Source organism: Rhinatrema bivittatum, chromosome 2 (assembly GCF_901001135.1).
Source record: "Rhinatrema bivittatum chromosome 2, aRhiBiv1.1, whole genome shotgun sequence".
NCBI classification, from domain to species: Eukaryota; Metazoa; Chordata; class Amphibia; order Gymnophiona; family Rhinatrematidae; genus Rhinatrema; species Rhinatrema bivittatum.
The window spans coordinates 53,337,004-53,362,105 of NC_042616.1; the positions used below are offsets into that span (position 1 = coordinate 53,337,004).

Consider the following 25,102-nt stretch of genomic DNA (forward strand, 5'->3'; position numbering starts at 1 on the left):
CTCCGCCCCCCCCCCCCTCTGATTCCATTGGGTTCAATTTTTCAGCAAGAGGGTAATTTTGAACAATCAGGTGGTTGTACTTCTCAGTCGGTGGACACTGATTCGTCGACAGGTTTACAGGTGGGACAGTGAGATATGGGAAGTTAATTGTTCCAATACCGACCCCAGTTCCAGCTTCCATCTGGAACTGGAATGATGGAATCAGAGTCTTTGTCTGTCCCGGGAGAAATATCACTCAAAGATATTTGGAAGGTGGTTGTGGGTATTGATTCTAAACTTTCAAATACTGCTCCTCAGCATTTACTGTCTGTAAATTAAAGGAAGTTGATGCTAGGATTTCAGCTATAGAATCAATGCTAGCTGGCAGGAATTAAAGATAGTATTCTTTTATATTTTAAATGTGAATTATTAGGAAATAAACTTAGGTCTCATAACCTTTGTTTATTGAACTTTCCTAGTTGGCATTGAACTCTGATAGAGATATATTTTTCAAGCAGTGCTTTAAATGTAAGGAATCTTTATTTTGGGTTATAAAGTTTTGTTTTTTCCTGACATTTCTAGAGAGATGCAGATCAGAAGGAAGCAATTTCTTCCGTTAAAACCTCGGGTTCTCTCTATTGGTGCCTTGTTTTATTTACAGTTTCAATGGAAATGTATTATAACATATCAGAAGAACAAATTTGTTTTTGTAGATCCATCTCAACTTTTTTAGAAGATAAAACTGTTGGATAACTAATAGCTCTGGGAAACTGGTAGAGAGACTCGGAGCAGGCGGCTTCAGTTATGGGGACTATAAGCACCATTGGGGTTTAAGAATTTCTTTGTTTGTGTATATACCGATGGATATATACTCTTTTTATATACCGATGGTATATATTCTCTTTTTCATTTTTGTTTATTCATGTTCTTTGTGATATGAATTAAACTAATAAAGAATCAATTATAAAAATACCTACTTCTGCATTTAATTGTGGGGCTGTTTTGTGCAAATTATTGCAATTACGTTCATACTTTCATAAGATGGGTAGAGAAAGTGTGTGTGTTCCTGCATTGCAGACATACACACATACTTTTGGGGCAGGAATATGGAGAATTTGTAAACAAGCTACACTTTATTTTTTTTTGTAATTTAATGTTTATTAAATGAACTACAGCACAATGAGAACACACATTGCCGTGAAACCTTTATAAATATTTCTTTCCTGAACATACCCAGATCAGTCCAGACCATTGGGTTATGCATCCCTACCAGCAGATGGCGGCAGAGAGCAAAACTTTGAGGCTGTGCCCTCTAAACGAGAGTGCCACCTGCAGCCCTTCAGTATTTCTCTGCCTCCGGCAGATGGTAGAGGTGCATACCTGCAGTCCTTGACTGATTTGACGTTCAGAGGTTGATTTCTGCTCCTCCAGATTGCTAGGTCTTGATTTCTCAGATCATCCCTTGGGTTAAGCCAGGCGAATACCCCTGGCAATGCTAGCCCGCTGCTTCCAGGGCCACTGAAAGCCAGGGGACTGGCTCGCTCTATGCCTCGAGGTCCCCTCCTTGCGACAGCTGCCAGCTGAGGGAAGTATTTCTTTAAGGGTTTAAAAAAATTTTTTTTTATTTTTTTCTTCACTTCTTCTGAGCACAGCAGCTCTGCCAGTTTAATTGGCCTGCTTGTCAGGGTCGGCACCAGTCAGACCATGTAAGTGTGGTCCTGTGTGGGGAGTGGGAGACCCGCGGTTTACAGAAGGGTTTTGCTGGCCTTTTCCCCAGAGGGAAAGCAGTGGTGTTCTGACGCGCGGTGCCTGAGGCAGTATTTTTGGTGCGCGTGCCATTTTTCTTTACCGTCCCTGCTCGGCCTCCCGTGTGGCGACGAAGGCACTGTGGTAGCGCGCCTCTTGCACACTTCGCCTCGTTGACAGGCCCGTCTTCGGGAGGGATCCCCGTGCGTAAAAAAAAAAAAGCTGAATCTTAATTGGCCAGCTATGGAGACTTTTAAGGTCTGCGGTGCAGCGTCAGTTCCTCTCGACGACTCTTCCCTCTGCACGAGTTGTGCATGGGCCGGGGGGGGGGTGTCGTCTGTGAAAGATTCGAGAGACAGAGGATCTTCCCATTCAGTAGAAACTGGGGCGTATTCCAAGGATAGGTCCCCTGGGTTTTCTCTCACGGACAGGGACAGCTCTAAAGGGAGCCAGGCTGTTAAGCAGGTCGTTCATGGCCTGCCCCTCCTTTCCCCTGTGGTGCTGGAGTCGAGGCGCGGACAAGAGGAGAGCACTGATTCTTCCAATAGTGAGCCTGAGGGGGACCCCTTGTGTGCTAAGAGATTTTCTCCTGAATTTATCCTTCTAATGCATGAAGCCTTTCTAGCTAGTGGTCTTTTAAAAGGCAACCTAAGGATAAGCAGGTCACCTCCTCAAAAAGGTCCCGGGGGAACCCAGAGGAGCCCTCTCAGAAGTCCGCCAAGCGAAAAAGAGCCTGGACCGTATGGGCAGCAGGGAACCTGAGGATCCGGTGGATTCGGATGACCTACAGGGTGACGGTTCTTCCTCTCCAGGGGCAGATCTGGATGGGGATCAGTTCCCGGATCCAGATCCATCTAAGGAGGATCAGGCCTTTTTGGAGGGGCAGGTCTCAGATGGTGATAACCCTTGAGTTGTCCATCTCTTCAAGAAAGAAAAGCTCCGTCCACTTATCCCCCAGGTTCTGGAGGAACTAGGGGTCAAAATGTCTCAAGAGGAGTCCGACAATGAGGGAGTGAACCCGGTCCTGGATGGGCTTCAGGGACCTCCCAGTGCCTTTCCTATCCCAAAGAAGATTCAAAAGCTCATTAACCATGAGTGGGAGTCCCCGGAGTTGGGTCTCAAGGTGGGAAGGGCAATGACGAAGTTGTATCCGCTGTCAGAGGAACATCTTGATCGCCTCAAGATCCCTAAGGTGGACACAGTGATTTCCGCGGTCACCAAGAAAACTACAATTCCAGTTACGGAGGCGGCTCCTCTTAAGGACGTTCAGGATCACAAACTGGAACTACAGCTCAAACACATGTTTTGAGATTTCTTCCTTGGGTCTTTGAACAGCCGTCTGTGCGAGCTTGATGCAGCGTGCCTGATTATGTTGGGTTCAGAAGCCTCAGGACCCGTCATCCTCAGGACACTTATCTCCAGCTCAAGTGGCTCATCTAGAGGTGGGGATAGCTTATGTGGTGGATGCTTTGTTTGACCTAGTCTGCACAGCCGCCTGAGGTATGGTCTCTGCAGTTACAGTGTGGAGCCTCCTATGGCTGCGTAATTGGTCAGCGGACATCTCGTCCAAGACTCAGTTATGTAATCTTCCCTTTAAGGGGAAGCTGCTCTTCGGGGAAGACCTGGATCAGCTTATGAAGTCCCTGGGGGAGACCAAGGGGAATATCCTCCCAGAGGATAAGAAAAACCCAAAGAGATCTTTTGCGAGTTGACCCCATTTTTGGGAGGTGCGCAGATTTTGCCCCAGGAAAGGAGCTTCCTCCTCCGGCGCTAAACAATAGACTAACCGGCAACATTCCTTTCGGGCACCTGGTAGGTCGTCCAGAGGCAGTTAAGGTCAGGGAGCCGCAAGCGGAAAGTCAGCCCAATGAGATCAGGCTCGCCCACTCCTCAGCTGTGGTGGTCGAGGGCAGGTTATCCTGGTTTTGAGGAGTGGGGCCAAGATCACCTCCGACCAGTAGGTATTGGAGGTTATTCACCACGGTTATGCCTTAGAATTTTCTCTGCCTCTCAAGGAGTCCTTTCTGGAGTTGTGTTGCATTTCCCAAAGCAAACGGGCAGCGGTAGAAGGGACACTTCAAAGGTTGCTGTCGTTGGAGGTCATTCTTCCATTTCCTCCAGGCAAACATGGTGCAGACGATATTCCATTTACTTCATGGTCCCCAAGAAGGAGGGCACTTTCCGCCCCATACTGGATCTGCAGAAGTTGAACCGGAGTTTGCGGGTTCCCAGGTTTCAAATGGAAACACTGCGCACAGTGATTGCTGTGGACTGCAAGGGGGAGTTCCTGGTGTCCTTGAACCTCCCGGAGGCATACTTACATATTCCCATTCGGGAGGATCAATAGATTTGCATTCACAAAAAAGCGGGGAGTAGCTTGCTTTAAGGCAGTTACTACCCCAAACCAAATAAGCCTGATACTTCACTTTCAATGCTTATCCAGCATAGCTCTCTGCTTCAACGGCAGGGGAGAAAGACTGATACTTCACTTTCAATGCATATCCAGCGTAGCTCTCTGCTTCAACGGCAGGGGGAATGAAGAAAAGGGGATCCATACAGACAAACAGCCAAGGACTGAATTACATTCAGGCCGATAGAGTACAGTGTGCTCCGATGAAGCGCACTGTTAACCCGCCATTGGATGCGCGTTTTCCCTTACCCCTTATTCAGTAAGGGGCGGAAAACGCGCGTCCAACCTGCCAAACCTAATAGGGCCCTCAACATGCAAATGCATGTTGAGGGCCCTATTAAGTATTCGCGCGCGATTCAGTAAGTAAAATGTGCAGCCAAGCCGCACATTTTACTTTTAGAAATTAGCGCCTACCCAAAGGAGGTCTCGAAGGGTAAAAAAAAAAATTTTTGATCGGCTGGTCCATTTGCCAGAACTTCTGCACCAAGGTCCCATTTTTTCAGATCAGGAGGATCACTTTTGTCTCGTGGCTTGGCTCTTGAGAAGCGACGCTTGCGCGTGAGAGGCTTTTTGGAGCAGGTGATTTCTACCCTTCTCCAGGCCAGAAGACCTTCCACTTCAATGGCATACATCAGGGTCTGGAAAGTGTTTGAGTCCTGGTGTGATCAGCGAGACTGGGATCCCCTTGTCGTGCCCGTTCCACAGATTTTGGCATTCTTGCAGCAGGGTTTATCCAAGGGTCTAGCGTATAACTCTCTCCAGGTCCAAGTGTCTGCCCTAGGCTGTGTCAGGGGTGTAAAGTACAGGGGGAGAATTTGGCCTCGCACCCTGATGTCCTTCGTTTTTTGAAAGGGGTAAAGCATTTGAAGCCCCCAATACGGAATGGAGTCTCAATCTGGTTTTATGAGCTCTCTGTGAGGAACCCTATGAGCCTTTGAAATACACTTCTCTGAAAACTTTGACTCTTAAGACAGTTTTTCTGGTGGCAATTTGCTCGGCAAGGAGAATTTCGGAGCTTCAGGCTCTCTTGTGTCGGATCAGTTTTTGCGAATTGATGATGACAGTGTCCTTGCGAGTGGTCCCATCTTTCTTGCCAAAGGTGGTTTCCTCCTTTTATGTGAATCAGGTAGTAGAGTTGCCAGGGTTTCCAGAGTGGTCTCGGGATCCGGCGATGGGGATAGATCTCCATCTTTTGGATGTGAGGCAAGTTCTCTTATGATACCTCAAGGTCACCAACTCTTTTCAGCGATCGGATCATCTCTTTGTGGGCATTTGGTGGAGCCAAGAAAGGGGGAAAAGTGTCTAAGGCTACTTTGGTCCATTGGTTGAAAGAAACTATTGCTGCAGCTTACATTAGCAAGGGTCAACCGGTACCGTCGGGCCTGAAGATGCATTCTACAAGAGCTCAGGCAACTTCTTGGGCAGAATGTCAATTACTTTCTTCCCAGGAAATTTGTAGGGCCGTAATGTGGTCCTCTCTTCATTATCGCTTGGATGTGCGGGCGCACGTGTCTCCTACTTTTGGTGAAGGTGTGCTGAGAGCGGGTCTTTCGGGATCCCGCCCAGTGTAGAGAGCTTTGGTCTATCCCATTGGTCTGGACTGATCTGGGTATGTTCAGGAAAGGTAATTCCACAGATCAGTCCAGAGGCCCCCCCCTGATATCAATACCAAAAGACTAATTTTTCTGATGTTGTGCTACTGCGTTCAGAAGGGTTGCAGTTTTAAGTTACCAAGTTCGTTTACGCCAATATTTTTTCATGAGTGTTAAGTTTTTTTGTGGACCTTCAGCAGTCTGGTCACGCTTGGGGGTATTCGTACTGGTGTTTTGTTCGCCCGGTAAGTTAAATGTTTTTTTGGTTCTAAGCTTGGGTACAGATTAATACTGAAGGGCTGCAGGTGGCACTCTCATTTATAGGGCACAGCCTCAAAGTTTTGCTCTCTGCCGCTATCTGCTGGTTTGGACTGATCTAATTTTCATTCCTGTTAATACACAGTAGGTAAGAACCAATTTTCCAGGTAACGTGCAACCATAAAATAAACTATCATTCAAATGCTGCTGTCTTTTCATTATTATACCCCCACCCCCTCTCCAAATCCCTGTGATGACTGAGTATTTATACAGAATAAAGGGGTGTATATAAGTACAAATATATGTGCCAACAAAGATGACTACCCAAGAAGAAATGAGCCAGTACAAAGCATACGGACCCCAAGAGGAAGTAATAGGTTAGAATAAAACACCCTTGTAAATGATATTATACCGCCATCAATTCTCTCTTCAACCCAATCGTAAAATTCCCAGGGAGAACCACAACCCAGATAGGACCCGTGCAGTAGTGCTCCAGGGCCATTCCACCCACAGCAATAGCCCAACTTAAACAATCATGTGGAGAACTTCTATTTGCATTGTGTGTAGGGGTGCCAAATTTTCTCAAATCTGCCACCCTGTTGCTCATAGCAGTTAACGTTCCCATATAAGACACCCTATCGAGCCGGGAACAAACATCTCTCAGTGAAGGGATAGGAGGCGTACGCCACCAATAAGCAATTTCGCACCTAGCTGCTGTAAGCACCTGCTGAACCCGTCGCTGGAAAAAACTGTCTCCCCACAGCTGGTGGTATACGTAATAAACACACTTTGGAATCCTTAGGTACCCGAACACCTCCCAAGGTGTCAATGAAATCAAGCACTGCATCCCATAGCTTCCCAAAGTCCAGACATTCCCACTACAGGTGTATAAATGTGCCTCTAGCTCCACAACCTTCCAACACCTTTCATCAGAACCAGTATAAGAAGATAAGAAATTGCCATGCAATGGATATATGTTCTTATAGGATTGGATAAGTTCTTGGAGGAGAAGTCCATTACCTGCTATTAATTAAGTCGACTTAGAAAATAGCCACTGCTATTACTAGCAACAGTAGCGTGGACTAGACTTAGTTTTGGGGTACTTGCCAGGTTCTTATGGCCTGGATTGGCCACTGTTGGAAACAAGATGCTGGGCTTGATGGACCCTTGGTCTGACCCAGTATGGCATGCTCTTATGCTGGGTCAGACCAAGGGTCCATCAAGCCCAGCATCCTGTTTCCAACAGAGGCCAAACCAGGCCACAAGAGCCTGGCAAGTACCCAAACACCAAGAAGATCCCATGCTACTGATGCCAGTAATAGCAGTGGCCATTCGTGCTCAATCGGACCGGAGTTAAATACCACCTGTAGAGTACTTTATACCCATTTTCCTTAATTATTGATGAGACTGAACTCCTGCTAACTGCTAAGAAGCATTGATCCCAGTCTTTGTCCTCCAACATACACCCCCTCCCCCAGATCTTGTTCCCAAGCAAGTTGATATGCCATTTTCTTTTGGGGATCGCGATTTAGTAGGGCGTAAATCTTAGAGAGAGGTTTAGTAAGCTTATCTTGAGCGCAGTAATTTTCAAAGAGAGACCTGCCCTGCTTGTGAGCTCCTGACCCACCTTTGTTGAAGCGAAAAAATGAATAATCTGATTATAAGCAAAAAGGTCCAAATCTGAAACCGGGTAGGATCAAGCTGCACATTTTTTATAAAATATTAACGTAAATCTCCCACATCTGTTTAAGCACGCAAAGACTGTAAAGCGGACGCTTTGGAAAGTTGGGTTGTGTATGCAGGGCAAGCACTGCGGAGGTGCAGCGGGCGGTGTATGATTCCCTCCCCCCTCCCCTTTTTTTAATTTTATTTTTATTTTTTAGAGGGTATCTTGTAAAGGAGTTTTCTGAATAAATGATTGGGTACAAGAACAAAGTATCTCTGAGCAGGGAACATTTTGAGAGGAACTCTTGTGTGGAAGGACATTTTTTGGTTGGAACATTCTGGACAGAAACAATGTTGGTGCCGGTTTGTCCGGATGGCTAATAGGGTTAAGGGTTTGCGTGGCCTTTTTGAATTCTGAAACCGTGGAGAAGCATGTGATAGTGATAGGAGCATAAGCAATGGCCAGGCTTCGTCAGACCAAGGTCCATCGAGCGCAGCAGCCCGTCTTCCACGGTGGCCAGGCCGGGCCACAAGTACCCGGCAGATCCAAAGAATTGGATCTATTTCTTGTTTTTAATCAATGATTATGGATCGATGCAGCTGTTCAACATATGAAAGCAAAACCCCAAAGAAGACCTCTCTCTTTCTGCTTAAGGCAGGACTTCCCAAACCTATCCTGGGGACCCCCACTGTCACTCAGGTTTTCAGGATATCCGCAATGAATATGCATGAGATAAATTTGCATATTCATTGTGAATATCCTAAAAAGCCGACGGTCTGTGGGCTCCCCAGGACAGGTTTGGGAAGCCCTGCCTTAAGCACAAAACGATGACAATCCTTGTGCTAAGTCAGGCTCCGTACTTCACATCAGCATAAATAAGCCCATTGGACTGGCCGAGTTTCCCTTTCTACTCTTGTTCATGCCGACCTTGGACCTGCAGAAAAAACATCAGGACATAGCCAGACTGTGTTGGACGCCAGGGTCTAACTTCTTTAGGGCAGGGTTGCTGTCGCTTTTTTTTGCAGAGTTTACGACTGCCCTTAATAAATTTGTTTGACTTTGCGCTGCAGGCGTGCGTGCACTATACGTGACAAAAAAAAAAAAATCTATGAAGTAATTAGCGTATTTATGGAGGTGCATGCAACAGGAAAAGAAGTTTCATGCCCCCAAAGAAGCATCAACTGTATTGCAGTTTTTATTCAATACTTAAAATGGAATGGGTCAAAAATAATTTGATTGGCCAGTGACCCCAGACACTTCCGAGTTTAGAATACCACCACATAAAATGCCATTTAAGCACACCTAAGGCGACATGATCTCATTGATATGAGCACATCTGCTTATGCTGAATAGACCATAAGCTGCTGGGCTGCCTTATAAGCCATATATGTAATTTTGTTTAACTGGAAGGCTGAATTAAGATAAAATGCCTTGTTTTCAACCGCATCCTAGAAGGTCTGCTGGCAGTGATCAAGGTCACTAACAAAGGGAGCCTTGAACGCATGCCTCGGGATGCCAACTGAGTTGGAAACCAGGGCGCCGACCCCCTTCTCTCCGACTCCTGGGCACATTGGCTAAGGCACTAGGCACGGCGCGGGCCACAGAGACGGCACCGAGTAATGTAACGTTAATGCGTTTCAGGTACCGCTTACGTTTGATGACGTTGCAGTGTATTTCTCCTTGGAGGAGTGGAGGAAGCTAGAAGACTGGCAGAAGGAGCTGTACCGGACCACGATGCAGGAGAATTATGAAGCGCTGGCATCAATGGGTAAAAATTGGCCTCTTACTGGGCATGATGTGAGGGGGATTTGGCAATAGTGAGGGGGGAAATGGGAAGGCTGCTTATAAACACCCACCCCCACCATGGTTTACAACCCCTCGTGAACAAGCCTGCTTCCCCTTGATAATTCATGGGGAGACACTCGCACCTTTCAGCTACTGTGAATCCTTTTGGCTGGGAAGTGAGAGGCCTCCACAAAGGCTGATGTTCCATCTTTAAAGCTCGTTACTTCTAGGACCAGGCGAGTCTAGGCTCAGGCGGAGTCTAGGAATCACGTATGTCTAGCAGCTGCTCCGTTGCCCCCGCAAAATGAGTTGGTGGGACTTTTCAGCCGCATCCTAGAAGTCCTACCGGCAGTGATCAAGGTCACTGGCAGAGGAAGCCTTGAACGTATGCCTCAGGATGTCACCCGAGTCGGAAGCCAGGGTGCTGACCCCTGCCCTCTGGCTCCTGGGGCACCCTGGCAGGCAGTTAGCATTCTCAGTAGAGCAGCCAAAGCCTGCACGTTAACAGAGGCTGAATGAGTAGAGCTGGACTGCGAATGCAAGGGAAGCTTGCACTGCTGTTCTGTGGATTAGAGGAGGACTCCATTTTTTTTTTCCAGTTGCAGCAAATTCACTCAGGCGTGCGCTTGGTACATCTTTGTAGGAATGCTGCTTGGGAGCCTTCTTTGCTTTTTTGACTTGGCAGTTTCCTCCTGCCCATTTGGGGCTCTAGCTCAGTTGAAACCAGGGCTGGGATCTGGCGCCTTGAGTTTTTCATTCACCAGTATTTTATAGCGTCCTCCCCCCCCCCCCCCCTTTTTTACCTTAGGTCATCCATGCACCTTCCGGAACTCTGCAGACATAAACCTTAAATCTGACCACTAGGTGTCACCATTGCGCAATGACTACAACTCCCTCTCCTCTCCCCTCAGCACCGGCTGACCTGGGGGGGGGGGGAGGGGGGGCAGACGATCTGAGCCTAGAATCAAACCCAGGTCCCTCTGCATAGCAATGTGTAGCATCGTTACTGAGCCAGCCAGCAGAAATCTCTTAACCACCTTACCCAATGTAAAGGATGGTTAAACAAGGTAATGAGTTACCCCTGGTATGCAGGAATCTCCATTCTCCTAGGACAAGCAGGAGGGTAGTCCTCACACATGGGTGACAGCATTGGATGAAGCCAGGCACAAAAAACTTATATCAAAGTTTTTAGAACCTTGGCTAGGTACACTGAGCATGCCCAGCATGCTCTATACCACATATCCACGCAGGGTCCCTCTTCAGTCTCTTTTTTTCCAAGGGGCGTTCGCATCGCGGTTTTTCTGAGCTTGTGGCATTTTGTTTAAAATTGCCTTGGAACATTTTTTTTTTTTTACCGATTTTTCTGTCCTTTTCTTGTCTTTTCTCGGAATGGGTTCCTCTCTGGTTCTCCTTAGTCTCCTGCCAAGATTTTCGGCGGTTCGGTAAGTTTTATTTCGCTTCCATTCTCCCTGTGGAAGCGATGCCCACCTGCATTGGTCGCCTGCCGTCACCGCTTCTCGTTTTTGCTCCTTCGGTTCACTTCATCATGGCCTTGTCGGGTTTCCGTCAATGCCCTCAGTGCCTGAGGACTATGTCCATCACAGACCCATACGATGTGTGTATCCTTTTCCTGGAGGTATCGCATGACGTTTAGGTTGCCGCCTATGCGACCAAATGACCCCGAAGGGATGTCGCGCTCACCTCGTCAAGATGGAGAAGCTCTTTAGGGTGAGAGAGTCCAAGCCATCAACGTCAGCATCGGTGGCATAGACGCTGAAGGACCTAGTAGCAGCACCGATGGACATCAAGCCATCGACATAAGCAAGGCTGTCGGCTCCATCGATGCTGCTGGCAGATAAGGGGCACCGGGGACTGGCCCCTGTTAGTCTTTTCCAGGTCGAAGACATTGGGTTCATTGTCATCAACTTCAGCACTAGGAAAAGACCAGGCCGAGCACCGAGGCAAGCCGAGGAAGCAGCGGCACTGGTCACCTTTGATGCACGGTGCCTTAGATGCACAGTGCCGGGCTCGGAAAGGCACCGGCCTCTGCTGTGATGCCTCCAAAGCAGTCTTGCAGTGAGGAGTGCCTATGCTCCATCGATGCCGGGAGTCCATGATGGTCTCCTCTGGTCCTGGTGTCTGTCGCCGATCCACCTCAGGAATCTGAGGAAGATCTGGCCACACCTACTGCCTCCCAGGCCGTTTTGGCATCGGCAGCTTTCAGGAGTTGGAGCGGAGAGCCCAGCTGGTGGTTGATCAGGCCCTGCGGGGCATCAAGCCAGCAGCACCGACTATATCGATGCCTGTGCTCTCCCTGCAGGAACTGCTGCTGGATTGGCTTAATGTGCTCATCGGTGTGTTATCTACCCAGTTAGCCATTGGTGCCCCGCCAGGCATTGATGCTTCCCCTGACCGAAGTGGTGCTCGTTGCCAGTTCCTCCGAGGAGGAAGTTCCATCGAGGCAGGCAGTGGCACCAAGGCCTGCGGCCCCCCATTCAGCTTTGACTGGGCCGGCACAGGTGCTACTGGTGCCTCGGCCTCTAGATGAAGGCTGAGCAGCCAGGGCCTCATCGCCTGCAGATTACAGTGAGGATGAGGCCCCATGTGATGCCTGGGAGGACGACACTACAGAATCCTCTGAGGGACTCCCCTCAAAACAGTCTCCTCCAGAGGAACGAATGGATGCTCTTGGGAGGAGGGTGTTTCAGGGGACAATGCTGATTGCCCACATCGCCTCCTACCAGCTCTACATGAGCCAATACTCTCGCCACCTCTGGAAGCAGGTGCAGGAGGCAGCCGAGTGGCTGCCTCAACAGCAGCAAGACACCTTCTTGCCACTGGTGCATCAGGACCTGGGGTCCAGAAAACACGAGGTGTGCGCCACCTACAGTGTTTTCAAGACGGCAGTGAGAGTATTTGCAGCCTGGAATTGGCGTCTGCAGAATGGCATGTCTGCAGGCCTCGAATCTCCAACTGGAGGTACAGAAAAGACTTGCTGACTGGCCGTGCATGGGAGAGAATCTCTTCGGAGATAAGGTGAGGGAAGCAGTGGCCCAGTTATGGGATTACCATGTGATCCTCCAGTATTTCTCTGCCAGCACTTCAGACCTGCTTTCCTCAGCTAGGAGGTCTGCAAGGCATGGTCAGAGGAGGTCTTTCTACCACCAGAGAAAGTTCTATCCTCCGGCCCCTCGCTCCCCTTCACAGAGAGTGAGCTTCTGAGCCATCCCAGGCAGCAGTGAGCTCTCCCAAGCCACAGCTGGTGCCCCAGCCAAATCATGGGACGGGGTTTTGACTAGATCATAGGGAGCATAGGCCAGCCACCTGTACCAGAGATGCTGGAATCCCCGGTCAGAGGCAGGCTTTGGTTCTTTGTGTGTCGGTGGCCCAGTATAACCTTGGAGCAGTGGGTTCTGTCCAACGTTCGCCAAGGGTACCGATTTGAATCTATTGGGTGTCCCACCAAATTCTCCTCCATACACATTTTGGGGGCCAATAGTACATCAGGAGGTACTATTTCGGGAGCTCTCCACCCTCTTAACAGCCAAAGTGGTTGAGCCTGTCCCACCAGGGAAAAGAGGGCAGGGATTCTATTCCCGGTACTTCCTGATTCCAAAGAGAACAGGGGAACTCCGTCCCATCCTAGACCTGAGGGCCTTGAACAATTTTCTAAAAAAAGAAAAGTTTTAGATGGTTTCCCTGGGCACCCTGATTCCCCTCCTGTAAAAAGGGGACTGGCTATGCTCTCTCAATTTAAAGGACGTGTACACTCACATTGAGATCTTTCCAGGTCACATGAAGTATCTCAGATTTGTGGTGGGAAAACAGTGCTTCCAGTGTTGCCATTTGGACTAGTGTCTGCCCCTCGAGTCTTTACAAAGTGTCTGGCCATGATGGGGGCATACCTCCATAGGCTGGGATTGCATGATTTCCCTTACGTGGACAATTGGCTGGTCAATAGCATCTCTCAGGCAGGGGCACTTGACCATCCAGGTGTTGGAGTCACTAGAGTTCATCATCAACTACCTGAAGTCTCATCTCAGCCCGTCACTTCAGTTGGACTTCATAGGAGCCCTGCTAGATATGGCTCAGGCAAAAGCCTTCCTGCTGTGTTCCAAGGTGGTCACTTTGGTGTCCATAGCAGCGATGATTCAACAGAATCAGCAGGTGTCAGCCCGGCACATGTTGAGACTGTTGGGCCACATGGCTGCAACCATCCATGTCACTACCTTGGCACATTTACACATGCGCAGAGCCCACACTGGTGCCAGGCCACCCAGAACCTTCAGGCTCACAACCGCATCACCCACCTCTCCAGGACACCCAGGGCCTATGGTCCACCCAGGAAGCACAATGTAAAATCAACTTCCTGGAGCTCCGGGTGATCAGATAAGCTCTATGGGCTTTCAGGGATTTGTTGTCCAACCAAATTTTCCTGATCTAAACAGACAATCAAGTAGCGATGTGGTATGTCAACAAGCAGGGAGATACAGGGTCATACCTTCTGTGTCAGGAAGCAGTCCAGAACTGGTCCTGGGCTCTAATCCCTCGGGATGGTGCTCCGGGCTATGTATATGGCCGGAATGGAAAATGTGATAGCAGACTGAGTCAAGCCTTCAGACCCCATGAGTGGTCGTTGGACCAGGGGGTAGTGAATCGTATTTTTCACCTCTGGGGAAACCCAGACATGGACTTATTCACATTCCCCTGCAACAGGAAGGTAATTCAGTTCTGCTCCCTGTACAGGTCAGACAGCGAACCAGCCTCAGATGCCTTTGCTCGCCATTGGGGCAAGGGTCAGCTGAACACGTATCCTCCAATCTCTCTAGTAACGAAGACTCTCCTGAAGCTTCGAGAGGACCGAGGGACTATGATCCTCATAGCCCCTCATTGGCCGAGACAGGTCTGGTTTCCACTCCTTTGGGAGTTGTCCTTCCAGAAACTAATCATTCTGGGGACTTCTCAGATCTCATCACGCAGGATCAGGGCAGGCTCCGGCATCCCAACCTCCAGCCCTGTCACTCACAGCCTGGATGTTGAGAGGCTGATTCTGCAGCCGCTTGATCTTTCCGAAGATGTCTCTCAGGTCCTGATAGCTTCTAGAAAGCCTTTTACTAGAAAGTCCGTAGGAGGTTTTCCGTGTGGAGGTTTTCTGTGTGGTGTGAGCAGAAGGCCTTAGATCTGTTCTCCTGCTCCACACAAAAACTGTTTGATTAACTGCTGCACCTATCGGTGGTTGGCTTGAAAACCAACTCCATTTAGAGTCTGTCTAACTGAAATTGGCACATACCACCAAGGTGTAGATAGTACATCCATCTCTGTATAGCCTATAGCTGTACATTTCATGTAGGGCCTGCTTCAGTTGAAGCCTCCCCTAAGGCTTCCTGCTGTGTCAGCTCAGCTGATGAAAGCTCGTTTTGAGCCGCTGCGCACCTGTGATCTGAAGTACCTGACCTGGAAGGTCATATTTTTGGTAGCAGTCACTTCAGCACACAGGGTCAGCGAGCTCCAGGCTTTAGTGACTTATCCACCTTATACCAAGTTTTATCATGACAAGGTGGTCCCATGTACGCACCTTAAGTTCCTGTCTAAGGTGGTGAAAGATTTCCATCTTAACCAGTCATCCTTTCCCGATTAAGTTTCTCCCTCACCTTCCTGTACCCAGTAATTGACTCCTTTTACCAGGCACCAGAAATTGATTCCTTTGCCATGTACTCTCTTGTGATTATGCTTCCTTTGTATATGAACCTAGCAATTATGACACTCCCCATCTAGATATGTTTTATAGTTTCTCATGTTAATAATTTACTCTTGTTTAAAAAATTATCTTTCTGTTGCACTGTCTCTCTGTCCTGACTTCTATATACCCCCGCCCCCGTTTTATTATTTCCCTGTTACATGTATTTTCTAGCATTTCTGTTATACTGTAAACCGGTATGATGTCCGCACGAATGCCGGTATAAAAAAAGCTTATAAATAAATGAATGAATCCTGCCAACATTCTTTCCCAGCCCCATTCACACCAAGGTGAACTAGCACTACATATTTTGGATTGCAAGAGAGTCTTAGCCTTCTACCTGGAGCAGACAGAAGCCCGTAGACACTCCACCCAACTTTTCATTTTTTTTTTTTTGACAGGAATGGATTGGGAGTTGCCGTTGCCAAACAGTCACTATCCCAATTGGCTAGCAGATTGCATCTCCTGTTATGCCCGGGCGGGACGGCACCTTAGGGGCCATGTCAAGGCTCATTCTGTCAGAGCCATGGCAAAGTCAGTGGCTCACTTGCGAGCAGTTCCCGTGCAGGAGATCTTCAAAGCTGTGACGTGTATTTCTTTCCACACATTCGCATCACACTACTGCCTGGATAGGGATGGCCGATGTGACGGTAGGTTCGGCCAGTCTGTCCTTCAGAATCTCTCTGAGGTGTAGAACCCAACTCTCCCGGGTTCAGGCTGTCTCCCCCTCTGTTTCCAACAGCACTGTGGTTGTTGTGCCCATTGGCAGTTGGTTAGGTGCCTGTTGGTCCCCTTTTTGTGTTGGGGGAGCAGCCTGTAGCTAGGGATTCACCCACGTGTGAGGACTACCATCCTGCTTGTCCTAGGAGAAAGCAGAGTTGCTTACCTGTAACAGGTGTACTCCTAGGACAGTAGGATGTGAGTCCTCGTGAAACCCTCCCGCCACACCGTGGCGTTGGGTTTCTCCTATTTTTTTATTATTTTATTTTTATCGTAATTCTATGTTACGATATTGAAGAGGGACCCCGGGTGGAAATGGTGGGCATGCTCAGTGTACCTAGTCAAAGTGTCTAGAACTTTGACATAAGTTTTCCGTGCCAGGCTCCATCCCATCCGATGAGGTCACCCATGTGTGAGGACTAACATCCTGCTGCCCTAGGAGAACACCTGTTTCAGGTAAGCAACTCTGCTTTACTGTGTGATTTTTTTTTTTTTTTCTTTTTCCGGCCCAGCAATTGCCTCTTGCCCTATTGGGTTTCCAGCTGGAACTAGAACTTGCTTCTGTCAGACTATGTTGCCGTGAAACCACATTCAAAACAATCCAGGGATTTTTCCCATTTTTTTTTTTAACCCTCTTCTCTTTCCCAGTCGCAGTCCTTGGACATAGGCCACAGCCACTGGCTCCCTTCAAAACCCAGCACACCTTCACCCTGACTCTGACTAGTGGGTATTGCAGTAGTTTGATGGCCAAAACACCCATACACCCTCTGGGGTGGAGAAGGGGACGACGACTGTGAATGCAGTATTATGTATATTCCTGGTCCTATATAAATTAATATTGGCTTCATTTTCAGTTTTTTATATATATATTTCCTTGACCTTATGCTACTCATTAGTATTCGTAGATTCATTACCAGGGTCCTTGTTTTGCCAAAGACTCAAGCCCCCGCATCTTCTCCAACATAACAACTGAAAGCTTGGAAAATCTGTTTGGAAGGTTCCGTGCCAGTATTTTGCAGCCTGCGAGTTACTGTGGTCTCACTCTCTCTCTCTGTCCTTCCTCAAACAGGTTATCCTATTGAGAAGCCGGACGTGGTGTCCCGGATTGAGCAAGGAGAGGAGCCCTGGGTGAAGGAGGACACTGCTTCCAGTATCCCAGCGGCCAACACAAGTGAGTAGCAAGGACTCCGTGTGCTATCGAGACCGCCCGGCAGACTGTTGGTAAATGGTGCGGTCTGCCCTGGTTTTGTGCTGGGTTAGGGCCAGTGAGTGTTTTAGTAACAGAGCAAACACGCGATACCTGATGCAGCCATTAGGCTCAGATACATGACTGAGGGAAGACTTGCTGGGTCAGGAGATGCACGCATCCTTCTCATCATGAGTCGTGCCTTCGGGTGGGAGAAGCTCTGACACTGCAGCAGAATAAGCACAGGGAAACAGGAAAGAGGCCCATTGCTTTGTGCTTCTTCCTGCCCCCTCCCCTTCCCCTGCTCAGGTTGAGAATAAAATCCTTAGTGGATTGCACTGGTCACTTGCCAGCAGCACCTGGTAAAGCAGCAGAGGGTGAGCAGCAGGGTTGGTTAGAGGAGGAATGTGTGCGCTCTACAGGGACCCACTCCTGATCCTTCTGAACTGCTACTGCAATATCCACAATTGCAGTCCAATATATATTTACTTACCTTTTAGTCAAGGAATCCAGTTAGTTTGCAGATTTCGTTTAAACAAAAAAGAGAGATGCTAGAGTGCATAGACAGGCACATAATGAGTAGAAAAAAGGAAGTTATTATGCCACTCTCAGTCCTTGAGGGATGCCAATAGGTCAGGTTTTCAGGATATCACTAATGAATATGCATGAGACAGATTTGCATACAATGGAGGCAGTGTGCATGCAAATCTATCTTGTGCACATTCATTAGGGATATCCTGAAAATCTAACTTTTTGGCAACTTTCAGGTGCTGGGAATGAATACCATTGGATTAGGCTATTGTACAGGTCACCTAGAGGATTGTGTCCAGTTCTGGAGGCCGTTCTCTGAAAGGACATAGAAAGGAAACCATCTGGAGAAGAGCTACCAAAATGGTGCAGAGTCTGCACCAGAAGCCCTGCAAGATGATAACATAAGAAATTGCCATAATGGGTCTGACCAAGGGTCCATCAAGCCCAGCATCCTGTTTCCAACAGTGGCCAATCCAGGCTACAAGTACCCGGCAAGTACCCAAACACTAAGTAGATCCCATGCTACTGATGCCAGTAATAGCAGTGGCTATTCCCTAAGTCAACTAGATTAATTAGCAGTTAATGGACTTCTCTTCCAAGAACTTATTCAGACTTTTTTTTAAACCCAGCTACACTAACTGCACCAACCACATCCTCTGGCAACAAATTGTAGAGTTTAATTGTGCGCTGAGTGAAAAAGAATTTTTTCCGATTAGTTTAAAATGTGCTACTTGCTAACTTCATGGAGTGCCTCCTATATTATCTGAAAGAGTAAATAACCGATTCACATCTACCCGTTCTAGACCTCTCATGATTTTAAAGACCTCTATCAGATCCCCCCTCAGCCATTTTTTCTCCAAGCTGAACAGCCCTAACCTCTTCAGCCTTTCCTGTTAGGGGAGCTGCTCCATTCCCCTTATCATTTTGGTAGCCCTTCTCTGTACCTTCTCCATCGCAATTATATCTTTTTTGAGATGCGACGACCAGAATTGTACACAGTATTCAAGGTGCGGTCTCACCATGGAGCGATACAGAGGCATTATGACATTTTCCGTTTTATTCACCATTTCCTTCCTAATAATTTCTAACATTGTTTGCTTTTTTGACTGCTGCAGCACACTGAGCCACAATTTCAATGTGTTATCCACTATGACGCCTAGATCTTTTTCCTGGGTGGTAGCTCCTAATATGGAACCTAACATCGTTTAACTATAGCAAGGGTTATTGTTCCCTATATGCAACACCTTGCACTTCTCCACATTAAATTTCATCTGCCATTTGGATGCCCAATCTTCCAATCTCACAAGGTCCTCCTGCAATTTATCACAATCCACTTGTGATTTAACTTCTCTGAATAATTTTGTATCATCTGCAAATTTGATTGCCTCACTCATCGCATTCCTTTCCAGATCATTTATACATATATTTAAAAGCACCAGTCCAAGTACAGATCCCTGAGGCACTCCACAGCCCACTCCCTTCCACTGAGAAAAATGTCCATTTACTCCTACTCTGTTTCCTGTCTTTTATTTGTTTATATTTATTTATTTAAAAGGGTTTATATACCGCTTTTACAATGAATGTTGGTCAAAATGGTTTAAATTAATAATATACCTAATAAGTAAACATAAGAGGCATACCATAAAGCATGGGAATATAAAATTTATAATCCACAGGCTCTTGCCCGCAATGGGCTGCAACCAGTCTGATATATTTATTTGTGCCCCTGATACAGGCACGGTAAAGTGTCGACACATTGCCAATGTCGGGATACTCTGGTTGCATTTGAGCACTATGATCGTGTGGTGGGGTGGAGTGGGATTAAGTTAAATTGAAGCGGAAAATAAATAGGAAGAACCAACACAATGAAATTTAACAGATACGCTTTTTTCTTTTTTTGTTACTCAGACAACACTGAGAGGTAAAAAGGTTGCAATAGCTAGAAAGATTTTTACTAAATAAAGTTTTTTATTAAAAAGTGGAAAAGTATATGAGGTAAAATCTTGTTATCAAATATATATAGGATACTGGTTGCAGCCCATTGTGAGCAAGAGCCTATAGATTATAATTGAGTACTGTGTTCTGATACTTTCTCTCCTTTTTATTTTTTATATTTTGAATTACCGTACATTCCTTTGATTGTATTACTGGAAAAAGGGTCCAAATTCCATGTGAGTGAGTGTTTGAAAAAGGAAAGGCCAGTGGACCATATCAAATGCCTTTTCGGCATCTATAGCTAAAAGAATATGATCCAATTGATGTTGAGAAGATCCCCATAGTATATTGATAATATTGCGCACATTATCACTGGCCATACGACCGGGCATGAAGCCTGCCTGATCAGGATGGATAATTTTGGCAATGAAGCAGTTTAACCTATTGGCTAGAATTTTAGCTAATATTTTAAGATCAAGATTTATTAGAGAGATAGGCCTACAGGAGGCACACAAGGCGGGATCTCTACCTGGTTTAGCAATGATGGTGATTCCCGCTTTATTGGATTCAGGTAATAATGCCCCCCCCCCCCTCACGTAAATAGTTAAAATGGTTTTGTAGATGGGAGACGATAACAGGCCCATACATTTTATAGAATTTGGCAGTGAGGCCATCGGGACCTGGTGCCTTTTCTACTTTGAGATCACGAATAGCAGACAGAATTTCAGGGCTAGTTATTGCAGTATTAAGTGAATCTCTCATGTCTGAGGATAAATGAGGGAGAGGTATAGATTGGAGATAATTATCAATATCGCTGGCCTGGATATGGGACTCAGCTGTGTAAAGAGTTTGGTAGAATTTAAGAAATTGCTGTGTAATGCCCTTATTGGTGGATTCAAGGAGGCCTTGGTCATTTTTAATTTTGAGAATATGGTTTTGGCAGGATAACTTTTTCAATTGGTGAGCCAGTATCTTTCCAGCTTTGTTACCTCCTTCAAAGTATGTCTGACGGGTAATATTCATTACATGAGCTATGTGGTCAACCTCCAGTCTGTGGAGGTCCTCCGGAGCCCTGGTTAGTTGAACCAATATTTTGGTAGTACCCTTATGGACATGCTGGTGTGTTAATGTCTTTATTTGGTCTCATAAAAGAGAACAGGCTGCTTCTCTCTGTTTTTTGAGGTGGGCGGACCCAGATATAAAATGACCACGGATGAATGACTTAAAGGAGTCCCAGAGTATAATCGGGGAGTCTACCAAATCTGTTATCTAGGAAAAAATCATGTATGATGCGGGTGGAGGCATGTATGTATGTTGAATCATTCAATCTCCAAAACCGACATCCGTGGTCATCTCCTTGCAATTGAAAAGACAGAAGTATGGGGGCATGATCGGACCAGGATTTAATTCCTATTTCAGAATGACGTACACTGTGATATAATGTTTTATCTATGAATATATAATCGATTCGGGAATAGGAATCATAAGCTGATGAATAGAAGGAAAAGGAGTGCGAATGTGGGTATTTAACTCTCCAAGGATCCACTAAGTTATGGTCCTCGAAAAGCTCTTTAAGAGCTCATGTGTGATGCGATGCACTATGGGAAAGGCCCTTGGAGTTATCGAGAGGGGGCGAAAGTGTTACATTAAAATCCCCTCCGAGGATCAGCTTCCCCTCAGTGTGTTGCAGCAAAATTTGGTGGATTGTTTGGAAAAATGCAGCCTGTTCCCTGTTTGGGGCATAAAGATTAAGGAGAGTATAAGTACAATCATGGATGACAATACACAACAGCAAATATCGTCCCATAGGGTCCTTAATACATTTTGTGCATTCAAAGACAAGGGTCGAGGCGAATAATATGCCCACTCCGGCATATTTAGCGTTTTTGTTAGCCGGTGCATAATATTGAGAAGTAAATTTGGAGGACTTCATTAAGGAGTCATATCGAGCCGTGAGATGGGTTTCCTGGGTAAAGACCACCTCGGGACTGGAGGACGTTAATTCTCTATACAGAAAAGCACGTTTTTGTGGAGAATTTAGGCCCTTAACATTTATGGAGAGAAATGATAGCTTCGTCTTTGTGGTGATGACATGTGGTAGACCATAGAAAAGCTAAGCTGGCGGGACATGGAGCGTTGAAGAATGATACCACCACTGGTAACACCAAGCATGGTAACGGACGCCAGTAAACAATAGCATGAGATATAAAAAGGAATAATATACACAATATTTATTTATTTATTATTTATTTAAGGCTTTTATATACCGACTTTCTTGATACAAATCAAATCAACTCGGTTTACATTGAACTAAGCATAGATTATAACGAAACAATCAACAAGTGACAATTTAAAGGAGCGAAAAGTTACATTATAACAAGGGTGCCCTAACTGGGAGAATGAAAAAAAGAGGGGGAGAACAAAGATAAATTACTATATACAATAGAATATACCTGTGAGCATGATTAGTAATAATTATTTACATAAGTAGTATGAAAATATGAATATGAATAGAGGAATCAAGTAAACATTTAAAACATGCGGTGGTATACATGGCACACAAAGAAATAAAATAAATATAAGAGATAGCATGAGATCCCTGAGGGCTGAGAAACACCCTCAAACAGATAAAGAAGCCTGCAATAACCTCCAAGCAGGCTCGTAACACCCCCTACGTTGGGGGGAGTGGAATACGACACGCTTAGATGTAATATGGCGTTACCGTCTCCCATAGCATCTGTAACTAGAATGATGATAAATCAACATTTACAACCACAACATGTGAGGTAATGAGATAAACAAGCAGGCTTATACTGGCCAATAGAGAAATAGAACAGTGTAAAGACATCAAAGGGCCAGGATTTTCAACCCGCTGTCCATCCTATCTATGTAACAGCAAGAAGGCTCTGAAAAATAGATACTCTTGATATCAGGGTGGGTCTGGACATGGTTGAGTGCCCCCTGAATGGTGGCGTAAGCGGCTGTTGCGTTTGCCCACTCTTTGCCATGCTGGGAATGGCGAGCGTGGAGCTTTCTCACCATTTGGTTTGGATGTCACTTGCGTACTGGAGAGCCCACAGGTAGAAAGATGTGGTACCGCTTCAGATGGTTGAATACACTTATGAGAGATGCCTTCCATAGAATAGGTGAGACCGAAAGGGTGAAGCCAGCAGTACTTTACTTTTTTGCTGCGCAAAAAAAGTGGTGATTTCCCTGAATGATTGGCGATTTTGTAGGACAGCAGATGAGAGATCAGGAAAAATTGAAATATTATGATCTGCCCAGGACCATGCGCTTCTTGCTCTCACCGCCATGGCAATCTGGTCTTTGGCTGTGTAATCCGAAAAGCACACTATAATGTCTCTGGGACGGTTTGGTTGCGGTGCCCGGAGATCTCTATGAGCACGGTCAATTCGGATGTCGGGAAGTGCAGAGCCCTCAGACTGGCCTCCGAAAGTAAGTGAAGGCAGAATTTGGTAATAAGATCAGGACAGTTTTCTGGGCCTGATGTCTCTGGAAAGCTGCGGAAACGAAGGTTACTGCGCCTCGTTCTATTTTTCAGATCTGCTAATTTGGTGGTCAAGAGAATGTTATCGGCACGGAGAGTATTGTTGGTAGAGGATAATTCGTAGTGGCTCTCCATGCGTACATCCATCTCATCGACCTGGTGCCCCAGTGATGTAAGGTCCTCACGCATTTCCTCGACATGATCCAGAAGCTCTTGTCTATATGCTTTATGTCGGCACGGAGGCTTGCAAGCCACTCACGAAATTCAGCGCGAGTGGGATGTTCCGATGCCTGGGGGTCCGGGGTCATATTAGACATGCCTTCCTGATCTGGGCTGCCGGGGCGCGATTCGGCGCCATTTTGCGCTTCCGCCTCGCGATCTAGCAGAGCCTCGGCAGCGCGGCTTCCCTCCTTAAGGAAGGAAAAACGCTGCAGGTCTGTGTTTTTCTTTTTAGTCTCCATCAGAAATGGTTACACTGCCTCTGAAATAAGTCTGGAAGTAGTTGTGGGATTAGATGATGATAGATGCAGATGATGTTATCGGGAGACGGCAGGAGCTCCCAGATTAAGCTGCCATCTTGGCGCGTGACGTCAGTGCCCCCCTACTTTTTCTTTTTCTGCGACTCCTTCTGCTTCTTGTGGACGTCTGGCTGCCGCAGCATCTGCCCGCCGTCCTCTCCGGCGTCCCTGGACCAGCTTGGGCGCTGCCTCCCGCCATGCTCCTCAGGTACCTTAGGGCTCGCGCGCTGCACGGCCCTCATTCTTATTTCCTCTATGGTGCAAATGCTGCCCGGATATTTAAGCCTACTGTTTATTTCTAGCCATTGAGTTAGCAAGGGATTCCTATGGATGGGATTCGCTCTCTGTACCCAGCTACTCTGCCTCCAACTTCTATTGGACTCGTTTCTGCTAACGGGGTACCTGCTCCTCGGGGGTCGCTATCAGGAGCCGGTACTTGCTCCTCAAGGCCCATGTTCCCTAACTCGCTGCCTGTGTCCATATCCTCTTCTACTTGGAAGAATTCGCTACAGACACCATCTGTGAGTACTATTACCATCTACTCCTCAGAGGTGTATCCCTGGAACCAGATACTCGTTCCTCGAGGGCCTGCCTCCGTTCCAGCGCCAGTGCAATTTCCTATGTGGAACTGCTGCGTGAGTATTTGCCAATGAGTCTCTGCTCCCAGGGATCTGGTACTCGCTCCTCGAGGGCCAGCTCTCCCTATCTCGGGGCTTCTCCATACTGGGGACTCTGTACTCATTCTCTCAGTTCTTTTCACTACAGCACTGCTACTGGAGCAACTGCTGTTCCAGCACCCTGAGGAATACTAGCCCAGCCGGGCTCCATCTTCTACTCACTACCGCCACCTGTGTGTCTAGAGCTGAGCCTGACCTGTCCAAGGGTCCACCCAAACCTTACAAAACATAACACTGTTCCATTCCCCTTATCATTTTGGTTGCCCTTCTCTATATCTTCTCCATCGCAATTATATCTTTTTTTTTTTTTTTTTTTTTTTTTTTTGTAATCTGTTTATTGAATTTTATAAGTACAAGATACAGTGTTCCAAACAGTTAAGAACAACCTGGTTAATTATATCTTTTTTGAGATGCGGCAACCAGAATTGTACACAGTATTCAAGGTGCGGTCTCACCTTGGAGCGATACAGAGGCATGACGACATTTTCCGTTTTATTCACCATTCCCTTTCCAAAAATTCCCAACATTCTGTTTGCTTTTTTGACTGCTGCAGCATACTGAACCGACTATTTCAATGTGTTATCCACTATGACGCCTAGATCTCTTTCTTGGGTGGTAGCACCTAATAGGGAACCTAACATTGTGTAACTATAGCATGGGTTATTTTTCCCTATATGCATCACCTTGCACTTATCCACATTAAATTTCATCTACCATTTCGATGCCCAATTTTCCAGTCTCACAAGGTCTTCCTGCAATTTATCACAATCTGCTTGTGATTTAACTACTCTGAACAATTTTGTATCATCTGCAAATTTGATTATCTCACTCGTCGTATTTCTTTCCAGATCATT

At 46.7% G+C, this 25,102-nt stretch overlaps 1 protein-coding gene across 4 annotated transcripts in view; it reads left to right on the forward strand.

Moving 5' to 3' along the window:
- The window catches only part of LOC115083957, a 53,707-nt gene that overhangs the window by 20,067 nt on the left and 8,538 nt on the right, over nt 1–25,102 (forward strand). The window contains exons 2-4 of one of the 4 annotated variants that reach the window (XM_029588133.1): nt 9,293–9,419; nt 16,275–16,349; nt 16,963–17,064. Coding sequence is in view for 2 of the 4 variants with exons in the window: in XM_029588131.1 (XP_029443991.1) it covers nt 9,293–9,419; nt 16,963–17,064 (229 nt within the window). In the remaining 2 variants the exon portion in view is untranslated. Of the gene's footprint in view, nt 1–9,292; nt 9,420–15,596; nt 15,824–16,274; nt 16,350–16,962; nt 17,065–25,102 lie in introns of those variants that run through there. The other 3 variants (XM_029588131.1, XM_029588132.1, XM_029588134.1) reach the window with 3 other exon arrangements.